This window comes from Vulpes lagopus, chromosome 1 (assembly GCF_018345385.1).
Source record: "Vulpes lagopus strain Blue_001 chromosome 1, ASM1834538v1, whole genome shotgun sequence".
NCBI classification, from domain to species: Eukaryota; Metazoa; Chordata; class Mammalia; order Carnivora; family Canidae; genus Vulpes; species Vulpes lagopus.
Window position 1 is genome coordinate 35,514,381 of NC_054824.1, and position 14,755 is coordinate 35,529,135.

Genomic DNA, 14,755 nt, shown 5'->3' on the forward strand with positions numbered 1-14,755 from the left:
ACATCATAAATAAAAATTAACTAAAAAATAATCAAAGACCTAAATTATTATCTATAACTAGGGAAGTCTTAGAAGAATACACAGACATAAATCTTCATGATCTCAGAGCAGTTGTTTCCTAGATATGGTACCAAGAGCACAAGCAACACAAGAAAATATTAGACTTCATCAAAATGAAAAACTTCTGTGTTTCAGAGAACACTACCCAAAAACTTAAAAGACAAGCCACAGATTGAAAGACAATATTTGCAAATTATATACCTGATAAGGAACTTGTATTTAGAACATATTTTTTTAAATTTGACAACAAAAAGGCAACCCAATTAATGGGTAAGGGATTTGAACAGACATTTTTCCAAAAAAGAAATACAAACGGTCAATAAAGACATGAAAAAATGTTCAAACTCATGGGCCTTCAGAAAAACACAAAAGCCACAATGAGGTAAAACACTTCACACATACTACTATAGCTATAATCCTGCAGACAGCATCAGTGAGGACGTGGAGGAACAGGAATCCTCATACAGTGTTGATAAGAATGTGAAATGAATACAGCTACCTTGAAAAACAATCTGACAGTTCTTCAGAAGGTTAAACATAGAGTTACCATATGACAGCAATTCCACTCTTAGGCATATATTCAAGAGAAGTAAAAAACATATGCCCATTTAAAAAAAAATGGAAGAATGTTTACAGCAGTATCATTCATAATAGCCCAAGGCAGTAACAACCCAAATGTTCATCAAATGGCAAATGGATAAAAAATGTGATATACATATAAAAAAAAGTGATATATCTACAGAATGGAACATTATTCAACAATAAAAAGAAATGAAGTACTGAGGAAGCTACAAGGATGAACCATGAAAACATTATGCTAGAGAAAGAAGCCAGTCACAAAAGGCCACATATTGTATGATTCTATTTCTACGAAATTCCCATACCAGGCAAATTTATAAAGTAAGTAGATTAGTGGCTGCCTAAGGCTGAGGGATTTGGGAAAGAAGGAGAGGTGAACGCTGAAGTGATGAAAATGTTCTCAAAACTAACTTCAAGGATAATGCTGAAGTGCACAACTTCGAGTATATTAAAAACCAAAGAATTATTTTAAGGGGGTGAATTGAACAGTCTATGAACTATACGTCAATAAAGCTGTTACCAAAGAAAAAGAACAAGGGGACAAGAATACTTAGAAGTATACTGAACCTTTAATTCTAGGAAAATAAGCTAACTACTGATTTCTAGTTTCTACACACACACAGATTATCTAAGTTATATAGCTCTCACTAAACTGATTAACCAATAATTCATTAATATATTTAAACATCTTTATTTTTAACTGTTTTGCGAAGTTTCTCACACACTTTCAGGCTAACCTAAGAAGATATTTATTTTAAAGGTTTTAAAAAGGCAAAACTGTAAAATAATCAAAGGTTTTCATGTCACTCCCCTTCCAAAAAAAGAACTTCTCTGAACATTCTTTAAATTTGTTGTTAAAATAGCATTTACCTCTGTTTTGCAGAATTTTAAAAACATAGGAAAGTCCCAAAAGGCATATTTTGCATATGCTATCATGTAAAAACTTTTCAGTTTTTATAAGAATCTTCTAAACATTTATAAGAGAATAAATTTTCTGATAAAATAATTACATAAATATCCACAGCTTTTTCAAACTGCAAGGACATGCCAAAATTGAGCTCTCTAGGGGGAAAAAAACAATTCTAACTAGAAAGAAACCATTTGGATCTACAGGAAGGGTCACAGAAAAGATAAATAATAAAATGTAAGCCTTAATTAAAATAAAAATAACCTATTTTATTTTTTAAAGATTTATTTATTTATTTGAGAGAGAAAAAGAATGAGCATTGGGGATGGGCTGAGGGAGAAAGAGAGAGAAAGCGACTCCCCGCTGAGCAGGAAGCCCACATGGGACTCAATCCGGGGCCTGGAGATCATGACCTGAGCAGAAGGCAGAAACTTAACTGACAGAGTCACCCTGGGCCCCAAAATAACCTAGTTTATTAATTTTCTTGATTTATTGCCTCTTTCTAATCCTCTCTGCTTTCTGCTCATCTTCCTTTCAACAGAGGATTTTTGAGAAGAAAAATAAAAGATAATATAAATATGTGCTATTTGCCTTTTGAGTGTTTAAATGCTTTTCAACTAACTGGATCATATCACATTTACGATCCTCTGTATACATCTGCATAGTCTACCACAGGGTAATAAATGAGGTGTGAAAATACCAACTATCACTTCTAACAATATTTCCAAACTGTGCCTTAATCTAAACTTTTTTGTGTTACTTGGAACTCCCACTTACTCCCTTAGTATAACAATACTACATTAACAAATGAGATGTATTCTAATTTTCAAAATAAGAATTTTAAATCCCTCAAAAAAACTAAAACTTTAATGCACGCTAAGAACATGTCTGATTTTGCTTTTTTACATCCAAAACTAGAATTAATCTGTATTTTTATTTTACTTATTCATTAAAAACACAGTGATTATTATGTGCTGGACATAAGTACTGACATCATTTAATATTTAATCCATTTATTACTCTATATAACATGAGGCAAAGAATATTATTATCCCCAGTTTACAGATGAGGAAACTAGGGACACAGAGAGGTGAAGTTCATGGCCCAATACCACACAAGCAGGTAATACGCTGGTGATAAATACTCTGGCTCAAGAGCATGTACTCTTAAACACTACACTGTGCTGCATCTGATGTAACTGACTTTATGGAATCACAGGATACTAAATCTGAAAGTCAGTAAGACTGACTATTTCAGTCTGCTCATCTACAGATCAGGACTCTCAGGGAGGCTCAGTGACTGAGGGCAACTTGGGACAATGATCAGAAGAACCTGAGTTAGTCAGTCATGGGTAGAACTCAACTCTCTCACATCTATAACTTCATTAATAAATGTATTACTTCTGCACAGGTTCCACTTCCATAAAATGCAGATAATATCCCCTACCTCATTATTTTTATAAAGTTTAGATTATATTGTTTATGATGAAACACTGTTGTAAGGAGTCTTGCACGCAGCAGATATTTTTTAAATGTTCTTTTTTCTTCCTCTTGTGCTCCTTCTTTATATGCATACATATATACTATTGCTAGGCACTATCCTTTAAAAGCACTTCTCATGGACTGTTTCTTCATTATCTTACAAATGAAAAAAACAAGGGTCAGAGAGCTTCTGGGATCTAACACTAGAGCCCCTGCTATTGACTACTATATTAAATGGTGCTTTCGATTTTTTTAACTCATTCGTGTTATAAAATATTTTAATAATGTATTTATGCAGGAGTCACATTCTTTTTCTCTTAAGTGTCAGGTTTTTAAGTTTTGCTGGCCATATGGTTTCTGTCACAGCTACTAAACTCTGCTGCTATAGCACAAAAGCTGGCACAGATAGACATAAATAAATGGGTGTGGCTTCGTTCCAACAATACATTATTTACAAAACAGGCAGCTGGTCAAATTTGGCCAAGGGCTACAGTTTTCCAACCCCTGTAATTCATGGATCAAACTTAAGATTATATAAAAGTTACTATCATGCAGGCATTAAATGTTCTTTTCAATGTGCATAAACTAGAACCTATTTTTTCCAAATAATAAAGCATATGAGCTTGTACATATTCAACTGCCCTAATTAACTGATCCAAGTTTATACCAATAAACCAGAAAAATGTCAAAATACCTTAATAGACAGTAGAGAATTATTCTGTGTACATACTGTAAAAGTTGAAAATTTTAACTAAATGTGACCCGGATAATCACAGTTACTTATGCCTCATAAAATGAATTATTCCCCAACAGTATTATTGATTTGTTCAAAAGAGAGCTCATAGTCACTAATAATGCAGCATCCTTCATTTCCAAGACGTACCATGTAACACAATATGTTCTAGAAATTTCAGGGTTTTCAAAACCTGCACACAAACAGATTAAATTTACATATGACAAAGAAATGACAGAACTTCTAATTTTATTCCTCTTTAAAACAAAACAACCAGGTGGCTCAGCGGTTTAGTGCCGCCTTCAGCCCAAGGCCTGATCCTGAAGACCCGGGATCGAGTCCCACGTCGGGTTCCCTGCATGGAGCCTGCTTCTCCCTCTGCCTGTGTCTCTGCCTCTCTCTCTCTCTCTGTGTCTCTCATGAATACATAAATGAAACCTTTAAAAAAAATAAAAAATAAAAATAAAACAAAACAACCACAAACGAACCTGAAGTGTTGCCGGCTTCCTCAAAATCAATATTTCCAAGATGCAGAACACCAGCTACTACCCGGAACAGATCAAGCTTTTCTTCATCATCCAAACCAATCTTTTTCATGGCTGTGCACATTCTAATAAAATCTCCATGGTCATCTAACAGAGGATCTTTCAAGGAACCTGCCTTAAGATACTACAAAACAAGAAGACCTCAATTAATTGCTCTTTATCATTATTTACATTAAAACCACTCTGCAAAGTCTATTAATGCACTATATAACATGCAAAAATAAAATACGTCAATGGGAAAGCTTTACTATTCTAACAACTCAAAAACTAAATGACTGAGCAAAATATACACAGGATCTTTCTGTATTACTTCTTTCAACTGTCTGTGACTCTACAATTACCTCAATAAAAATCAGTCAAAAATTGAATGAGATTTTTCCAATTAAATCACAATTTTAATTCCAATGCATTATAATGCTGGATAAAAATATAAATTGAGTGAAAAAGAAAGGAATATAAGTGGTTGAAAGGAATCAACATGAATCCACAGGTCAAAAAGAACTAAGGTAAAAAACTATAATAAAAATTCAAATCTAACATTTAGCATCATACTCCTTTAGGTTAACTACCATCAATTATATGAATATTCAGTAGTAATAAATAATGGACAAATTAATCCCAAATTTCATGGCCAGAAAATTGTTTTTTAAATCTTCCTGTATAAACGTATATGAGGTAAAGTATATTAGTAAGCATTGTGCTTACTCTAAGAATTTATGCAATGGTTCACATTTCAGAAAAAAATAAAGAGAAAATTTGTTTTCTCTCCTAAAAGAATTTACATCTGAAGTATTCATTTGTTAGAACCTATTAAAAAGCTCAGAAAAAGGATTAAGGAAGTTAGGCCTGCAGAAACCTTATAAGGAGAAAAATAAAGGTTACTGGACACAGAAAGATTGGACTAGGAATTTTCCAGAACTTGATAATGAATAGGTAAAATTAAACATTAGGTAACAGCATCAGAATTAACTGTCCATTAAATTAACTGGTCATTAAAGTCCCAAAAAAAGAGATTTTTTTTCCTCCCAGTTGCCAATTGCTTCCCAGCTAAAGTTGTGATTATCTTCCACAAAATTCTTTAAAATGTTTAATTATGCCTGGGTGAAATTTCTGGAAAATGTCTAGATAAAGAAATTTTATTCTTAAAAGAAGCAAAGGAGAAGATCACATGCAGCCAAAGTTAACAGAAAACACTGAACATGCAGAATTTTTAGTCTTGTAAATGAATGGTTACTTCATTTAAAAAGTTTCTAATCAAATGTTAAGAATATATTGCTATTATGGCAGACTAAAAATACTGCATTCTCCTAAAAATTACACACAGCTTAGGACACTCAAATGGAATTAGGCAAAGGATTCTAATTAGTCAAAATGATCACCTCATCCTCCTGATAAAGAAGACATAAAAAGTAATTTAAACATATTAATCCATTATTCACATATAATTTTATATATATACTCAGTAATATGAATAGCTCACAAAGTATGCTGATTTTAGAATGGCAAAGAGCACATTTTATTCTCACCAGAATACAAAAAGTACATGTTACTCTTTGGAGAGTAAAATCCAGTTTTCTTCCCTTTTTACTTAGTTTTTCCCATGTCAAAGATCAAATTTAGATATATGTCTTTTTCCTTGAGGACATCTGCACTATCCTACTAGGTAATGTTTCCATTACCTTAGAGGAAGGAATACAATTTCTATATTCTGACAATGTATTATAAAAATAAAAGTTATCATGACAAAGATACCATAATAAATACTGAAGTTACTTCTTAAAGTGCAACCATGAATGTCATATAAACTAAAGTTTACAATTTATAATTCAGACATTTATGTCTAAAATAATAAATATCAGGGCACCTGGATAGCTCAGCTGGTTGAGCTTCTGACTCTTGATTTCGGTTCAGGTCATGATGTTAGGGTTGTGAGACTGAGTCCCACGTCAGACTCTGTGCTCTGCAGGGAGTCTGCTTAAGATTTTTTTTTCTCTCTCTCCCCTCCCTCTACTCTATACACATGCACTCTCTCACTCTCAAATAAATAAAATCTTTTAAAAATAAATAAAAATAAAATGATAAATGTCAACTTAAAAATTAACTATTCAATTGGCTGAGAATTCAAAATAATGGGAATTTTTATTTGCTTTCTGTTCTTTTCTAGGAACATATTAGAGACATAATTCATCTCACCATTTGAAAGGAGTCAAAAGCATCTGATTCACACATTAAAAGGCGAGCATAATAAAAACTGTACAATACTCAATATAAATCTTTAAACAAAATTAACAAAGACAAAATGAGAAAAAAAAAAAACAAAAAGACAAAATGAGCTAGTCCCTATCATTAATCCTGACTCAGTATTTCATAATTTAACCTCCTTCAGTAGATACAACTTAATACTATTACTTGAACATTACATATTAAAGTTTATAAGAGTTATAGATTTTTAGAATAAGGATTTGATGTTTTTAAAATAATAGTACAATAATACCTAATTACCCTTACAAATATAATAATTTAGTAAGACCTATATGTAAAACTTTCCCTGTTTCTGTATATTACAGAAATATAATGTTTTAAAGAGAAATACAACACATGAGCATCAGTTCACAAGAATGCTTACACTATTTAATGTCTACTTCAGAGCTAAGTCTTAAAGTGGAAAATAAGTTATAAAGGACACATTTTATACTTAATCCCAAGTGGGTCATGTAAGAGTAAGTTTCAGAAATGTTAGCAAAGGATAATTCTTAGGCAATTTTAATAGCCTCACATGGGGGAAAAAGAACAGGAAGAGAGCAGTGCATTGAGGCCTAAGCAAGAAGAATCAAAACTTGTGGCTTCTACAGATAGATATCAACAGAGGCATAAAATACTACACTGTTAAGAGAGACTTGGATGAGCACTTCTTTTTAAAGTATAAGCCAAAAAGTATGAAATATTATTTGGGCTCCAAAATAAAAAAATATATCTTTCAGTATTTTTTTTGTATTAAAGATTTTAATTAAAAAAAATAATCTACTATACCTCAGGAGTTTTTCGGTTCTGTAAAATCTGTTTGTCAGTTTCTTTGTTAGCAAAGTATCTAGTGCAGCCTCGGTTTAAATACTAGGAAAAAGATATATAAATATAACAAATATGATCTACAGGAAAACAGCACAAAAGAAAACACAACTTATCAAACAGTGGTAACCAAAAAGAATTTTTAAATATAACTTGAATATCATTTAATCTCTCAATTACAACTGACACTTCTATATATTATAAACATTTTACTTCTACTAATCAAACCAAGGATATTGAAAAATCCGGATTCCTGAAAGTAGATTTTAAATTAACTAACATAAAAACCAATACCATAAAACTTTCCTATTTTTAAAAGGCAAGAATTTTAAATCTCAATATCAAATATCTTCTTAAAAATATAGTTCATAAGTACTACAAATAATAATGAAAATCACCTTCTTACTAAATATGTAGAGTGTCAAATAAGAACTCACACATTGTGGTTTAATATTTCAAGTAATATTTTTAATGCTGAATAACAGAATAATATCCCTGAGTTTCTTAATTTCTGATTTTTAAAATCAGTTCTTCAAAACATGCCTTTCATATTTACTGATAGTTAACACTGACCATACATGAATTATAATACTTGCTTTATGAACCTTCATAGGTATTCAAATAACAATTTCAACTTTAATCTCAATGATTTACTTTGCTGCCCAGAAGCCCACTAAAGACTAAGCACTTTTAAAACATAGAACCTGGGAAGTAGTTGAGAAGAAAACAATTTATTAATCTCAAAGAGATTTTCTACCCACATTTGGGGAGTGGGGGTAGTCAGGAAAGAAGTACACAAGAAACAAGATGGAAAATGTTTTTAAACATTTCAGTATTTCTTAAATCAGGTCACTATGATTCCACTATACCACGGTCATGAATTTCAAGATTAAACATGTATCACACAGATACTGTGAAAAAATGTCTACTACATTTTTAATGATTTGGGGATAAATTAATATTTTAGATGATCAATACATTTATCTGTGTCCCTCCATTATAATGAAATATTAAGAACAGATAAAACCAGAAAATGATCTACAATGAAAAAAAGTGATATACAATGAGCTATTCTTTCTACCTTAGAATCTTTAGGAAAAAAATAGAAGAGGTAAGAAAATATTGGTAAGCAATTGCAACTATTTCAAAAAAGAACTCTTTTATTTTAATGAGAGAATGGTAGCTTAATTGCATAGAGTCAAAACAAATGTTTTCTTTGCTATGAAGGGTTTTATCCCCCCAACCCCAATTGTTTTATTGAATATTTGGCTTTTGGATAGCTAAATTTAGTATAAAAACCTACTACCTGTTTTTTCCAACTTTTCTGTAACTAGAAAAAACTAACTATTCTTGTATCCATTTCATTCTATCCAAGCTTTATTTCTATTCAAGGATCTTTGCATAACTACAACAAATGCTTCCATAAAACATATGCAAAAATATTTGAGTATTTGAATAATACAATCTTTTAAACCTTTTATTTTCTAAAATACATGAGTAGTTAATAGAAATATTTCCAAACACAGGTATCTCTACAATTCTTTACATACTATATTTTAGATAGAGTAGTTACAAAAAAATTTTGGGAAGTGTTCAACACTATTCTGAAATTCTTTGTCTTTATGACCTTACCTATGAGTTATAACTGGAGCCCCTGACTAAATTACAGAAAAACCTGATGAAATTACCAACACAATTTTCAAGTCACTTTAAGGCAGAATCATTTAAGGGAAAGTACATAGAGGTATGCATGCATGAAAGCAAGACTGCAGATGTATTTGGGTGAACATACTGTACTTCTAGTGTCCTTCTTATCCAGAGAGGAAATCATGCCTCCCAGTTCACACTGCAGAGGCAGGAAACTTTCTGACCTAATAAAGAATTTCAGAAAGGCAGCCTGGGTGGCTCAGCGGTTTAGCACCGCCTTCAGCCCAGGGTCTGATCTTGGAGACTCAGGATCCAGTCTCACACATCAGGCTCCCTGCATGGAGCCTGCTTCTCCCTCTGCCTGTGTCTCTGCCTCTCTGTCTCTCTGTGTCTCTCATGAATAAATAAATGAAATCTTAATTAAAAAAAAAAAAACGTTCAGTAGCTGCCTTTCTTGGATGCCTGCCATTGTGCCAGGAAAGGTTATACACTGTAAAACACACAAAATATATGCTCCCAAGCCTCCAAACAAAAAGAAATGCTAAATTAAGGATAGTTGCATTACTCTATCATTAACTCAGTGGCAACAAAGCCACATCATCATTAAATTTTATATGATTCATTGTAACTTATACTTCTTTTCTAAAAATCATTGTAGAGAAATACCTCTTCTACTTTCATGAAGATAATGTGGGCAACTAAAAATTCCAATTAATTTGATGAGTTCTAGAGAAGGTGAGACATTGTAGAAGGATATAAACAGATGCCGTTATAAAGCATTTTAACACAGAAATTTTAAATTTTCCAAATACATATTAAAAGAACTGACTGAAGTAGCAATAAAAGCCAAATTACGGGGATCCCTGGGTGGCTCAGCAGTTTAGCGCCTGCGTTTGGCCCAGGGCATCATCCTGGAGTCGCGGGATCAAGTCCCACATCGGGCTCCCTGCATGGAGCCTGTTTCTCCCTCTGCCTGTGTCTCTGCACCTCTCTCTCTCTCTGTCTCTCTCTCTCTCTCTCTCTCTATGTCCCTCATTGATAAGTAAATAAAATCTTTAAAAAAAAAAAGCCAAATTACAAATACACACAGAGAACAATAATTAAATATATGTGTCATGATTCTCATGTGGAAGATTCCTACCCAAATATGATTATCAGAATCACCTGGAGAACTTTACTCAAGCTGCATTCCTTACCCATTCCCGTAATTCTCACGTATTCCTCACAGGGACACTGTTTCTTAGCTGCAAATTTATAAACGATGCTAACCATCCCCGGTCACCACTTCTTGAAATTCTTGAACTGGCTTGTGATTCTTGGCACTACTGATTTTCCTTGTACTTCTCACACAATTCCACCTGTGCTTTCTTTCTTGGGCAACTCTTCAACACTCATATTCTTCAAATTCCAGAGTCTGGATCCTGGCACGTGCTTTTCAATATTACACAATCTCTCTGGACAATCTCACCTACTCATTGTCACAGTTTTAACTCTTACCAGAGTACTGACATCTCCCAAACGTATCACTACAGCACAAAAAATAATCTTCAGCTTAGTATACCCAACTCAACTGTCTTCTTTTTAAATGATTTTTTAAAAGATTTTATTTATTTATTCCTGAGAGACACAGAAAGAGAGAGAGAGGCAGAGACACAGGCAGAGGGAGAAGCAGGCTACATGCAGGGAGCCTGACGTGGGACTCGATCCCAGGTCTCCAGGATCATGCCCTAGACTGAAGGTGGTGCTAAACCGCTGAGCCACCCGGGCCGCCCTCAACTGTCTTCTAATCCTCTCCCCTAAAATGATCTGTAGATTCCAAAACTAAACTCATCCTATATGCCACAAATCTTCCATCTGGCCCTAGTATGGTATTTACACCCACCTAGTTATCCTACTCAAATTTGGAAAATTATTCCAAACTACTCTTCCCTAACAATACTCAGTCTCCAAGTTCTATCAATTTTATCTCCTAGTATTTTGGACATCCCATCCTCGGGAACCAAATTCAAGCACTAAGTAATTTACTTCTACTATAGCCACAGGTTTCCAACCAGTTTACCCATAGTTGCATTTTCTACCCATTTCCTACCTTACCTGCTTAAAGACACCTTCCATTTTAAAGCCAGAGGTAAATATAGACCTGATATCCAACTTTCTACTTAAATCTCTTCAATAGCTCCTTATTAACTACAGAAGACCAAACTTTCTAGCCTCACTACCACCACTTCCTGCCTTACTCTATAAGCTGTTTCTTGTCTTTGTTCATCTTTTTCCATCTACTAAGAATACTCTGTAGTATTCAAGTGTTTACTTCTTCCTCTAGTTAACACTTGAAAATCATTCAGGATTCTAATCAAACATCAGTTGTTCCTTGAAGTTTTTCCAAATTCCCCAGCATTCTATGTATATCTCTCTCTAATCATTCAACCTATCAGTCAGACTATATGTGTTTGTGCATCTGTGTGTGTGTATGTGTTTCCCACCAGATTCTAAGTTGCTCATGAGCAGGAACTGTTCATCTTTTTCACCCACGCACAATGCCTGGTACCCAATGGGCAAGCAATAAATATTTACTGTTGAATTAAGGAAGACAATCATGGGTCCATTATTAATTCAGAGGTGAAAACTTTTTTTAACAAATAAGTCAAAAATAACTTTAAAGCCAGCATTACAGATTATAAATTTCTTAAGGAGTTTAAATTGATAAGTGGTTTCCCATATATCCCTTTTTCTTTCCCATTATATATCTCCTCATATAGTGTTATAAATTTAGCAGTAAATCTCAATAGAAACCTATGTTCTATCACGTTACATGGATTTAACCTAAGTTACATACAACTAGGTATCAGAATCCATCAAAATAAGTTTTAGAATTGGAAGCAATTCAATTTGCAAAAATTGTATATAATTTCTTTTCATCCAACCTACCCGAAAATGATCTGGGGAGCTCAAATGAAGTTTTTCCCTAATATCTTCAGAAGCACCAGCACACAACCTATAAAAGATATGATAATTCCTTTCCTCTTTGCCTTGAACACAGATTCTAGATTTCTCTAGAAGATAATGTGAAACAAATCCTCCAACAACTGAACTCTGAAAAACAAAACAGAGAAAATACAGGTTTGTATTTAAGGTCTGAAAGCATACCCTACCCAATGCTGAATTATTTTTCTAATAAACATTTGTCTATATCAAAAAGGTTGTAATATTTATCAAGGAAAATAGCAGATAACTAAATAAATGTAAGCTTACAATATTTACAAAGGTTATACTAAATACATATATTCTCCCAGTTAACTAAAGTAACAGAGAAAAACTCAAATGGATTTACCAAAAGTTCAAGTACAGCACCAATTCTAACAAGACCCTTGTGTTTTTCTTTCTTTTTTGAAGTAGGCTCCATGCCCAGGTAGGAGCCCAACTCAGCATTTGAACTCATGACCCTGAGATCAAGATGTGAACCCAGATCAAGAGTTGACACTTAATCAACTAAGCGACCCAGGCACCTCAAGACCCTTGTGTTTTTCACAAACACTTTCCAAACATCCCCAAACTCACTCTCACTTACCTTTTCATTGAAATGTATTTCTACGAATTTTCCAAATCTACTGCTATTATTGTTCCGAACAGTCTTTGCATTTCCAAAGGCTTCTAAAAGAGGGTTAGCTATTGAAAAAGAAATAAAAATATTTCATCAACAAATAGTATGAAGGAAAATTATGAAACAATATGTATAGTATGTTTCCTTATTAATAGAGATAGAAAAAATATTTTCATAAATATTACCATGAAGGAATTCACAGATAATGTCAAATCTCTCAAATATTTATTGACTACCATTATATTCAGACCCTATTAAAGTACAGAAGATGGGAAAATTACTCAAATTATGTAAATTATGAGTATTGCCCTACCCAAATTTGGAAACTTATTCCAAACTACTCTTCCTTTACCATATGTAAATGATATGGAAAAGACTAAATTTTAAAAAGTCATTAGGTTACAAAATTTAGAAGTCAACTTTAAAAATTACTCCCTAAAAATTATAATGTTTTCACAAGTACATCAGCCATAAAGGAATAGTGATTAGAGAACAGTAAACCCCTGGTGAACAAAATACAAGTCAGAAGTTATTAGTTGACTTACTTTCCTAAAACATTTTATATATTAATAAAACCTCCAGATTTAACATTTTTCCATGTACATTCAACAAAATCTAACATATAAGCTTACAGAATGACTAAAAAAGATCCTCAGAACAATAGTTTTTAGAATCCCAGCCTACAAGAGACTCATTTTAAACTCAAAGACACCTACAGATTGAAAGTGAAGAGGTGGAGAAACATTTAACACACAAATGGACATTAAAAGAAAGAGAAGCAATACCTATATTGAACAAACTAGACTTTTTTTTTTTTTAAGATTTATTTATTTGAAAGAGAGAGAGAGAGTACAAGCAGGGGCAGGGGCAAAGAAAGAGGGAGAAGCAGGCTCTCTGCTGAGCAGGAAGCTAGACTCAGGGCTTGATCCCAGGACCCGGGGATCATGACCTGAGCTAAAGGCAGACTCTTAAATGACTGAGCCACCCAGGCATCCTTCAAACTAGACTTTTTTCTTCTTGTATTGTTTTTATCCTGCTTTGGTGACAAGAGGGTACTGGCCTCATGGAATGATTTTGAATGTGCTCTATTCCATTATTTGTCAGATTTTGATAAAGACTGTCACTAATTTTTTTTAATGTTTTGGTAGAATTTACCAATAAAGCCAATGTGGTCTTGGGCTTTTCTGTGCCAGGAGATTTTTGATTCCTAACTCAATATCCATTCTTATTATTGGTCTAAGAAGATGTCCTATTTTTTGGATTCAAGATTCATGATTCAATTGTAGTAACTTGTACATTTTTAGGAATTATCTGTTTTTTTTCTAAGATATCTGTTAGTCTATCACTGTTTAATCTGTTACCACACTATGTATTTCTGTGGCTATCTCTTATATTATTTTCTTTTCCATTTCTCATTTTGGTTTTCAAGTCTTCTCCTTTTTTTCCTAATGCAGTTAAAGCACTACCAGCTTTATTTTTTGGAAAAACTGGTCATTACTTTCAATGTTATGTTATTGTTTATCGTCTCTATATTATTTCGGATTTTTCTTTGTTGTTTCCTTCCTCTACTAAATTTCAGCAATCAGATAAGTTTCTTCTTTTTCTAGGTCCTTGTGGTGTAATGTTCTTCATTTGAACTTTTTCTCTTAATACAAGAATTTATAGCATAAATTTCACTCTAACATCTGCTTTTGCTACATCCCACAGATTTTGGAATATTGTGCTTTCTTTTTCTTTTGAGACATACTTTGATTTACCATTTGATTTCTTATTTGCTCTACTGTTTGTGCAATAGTGTACTGCTTAATATTTATGTATTAAATATATAATATTTACATTGTAGATTTTCCAGCTTTGTTTTATTGTTAATTTTTTTATTGTTAGTTTTGCACCACTGTGGTTAGAGAATATACTTGGTATAATTTCAGTCCTCTTAAATTTGTAATATTTGTCATGTCTCTTTCTATGTGATTTAGATTCTTCTGGGAATTCTTCTGTTTGTACCTAAGGAAAATGTGTATTCTATTTTTCTTGGATAGAATGTTTTATGTATATCTTTTAGAACCATGTATCCTGAAGTATGCTTTAATAAAAAATGTTCTTGGGACGCCTGGGTGGCTCAGTGGTTTGGCACCT

The 14,755-nt window shown here is 32.9% G+C and overlaps 1 protein-coding gene across 1 annotated transcript in view; it reads right to left on the bottom strand.

The window, feature by feature from the left end:
• MYO6 (myosin VI) overlaps nucleotides 1-14,755 on the bottom strand; it is a 146,095-nt gene that overhangs the window by 57,582 nt on the left and 73,758 nt on the right. The window contains exons 8-11 of the mRNA XM_041742613.1: nucleotides 12,587-12,684; nucleotides 11,947-12,111; nucleotides 7,336-7,416; nucleotides 4,249-4,429 (exon numbers count right to left, since the gene is read on the bottom strand). Of these exons, the coding sequence (XP_041598547.1) occupies nucleotides 4,249-4,429; nucleotides 7,336-7,416; nucleotides 11,947-12,111; nucleotides 12,587-12,684 (525 nt within the window). The remainder of the gene's footprint in view (nucleotides 1-4,248; nucleotides 4,430-7,335; nucleotides 7,417-11,946; nucleotides 12,112-12,586; nucleotides 12,685-14,755) is intronic.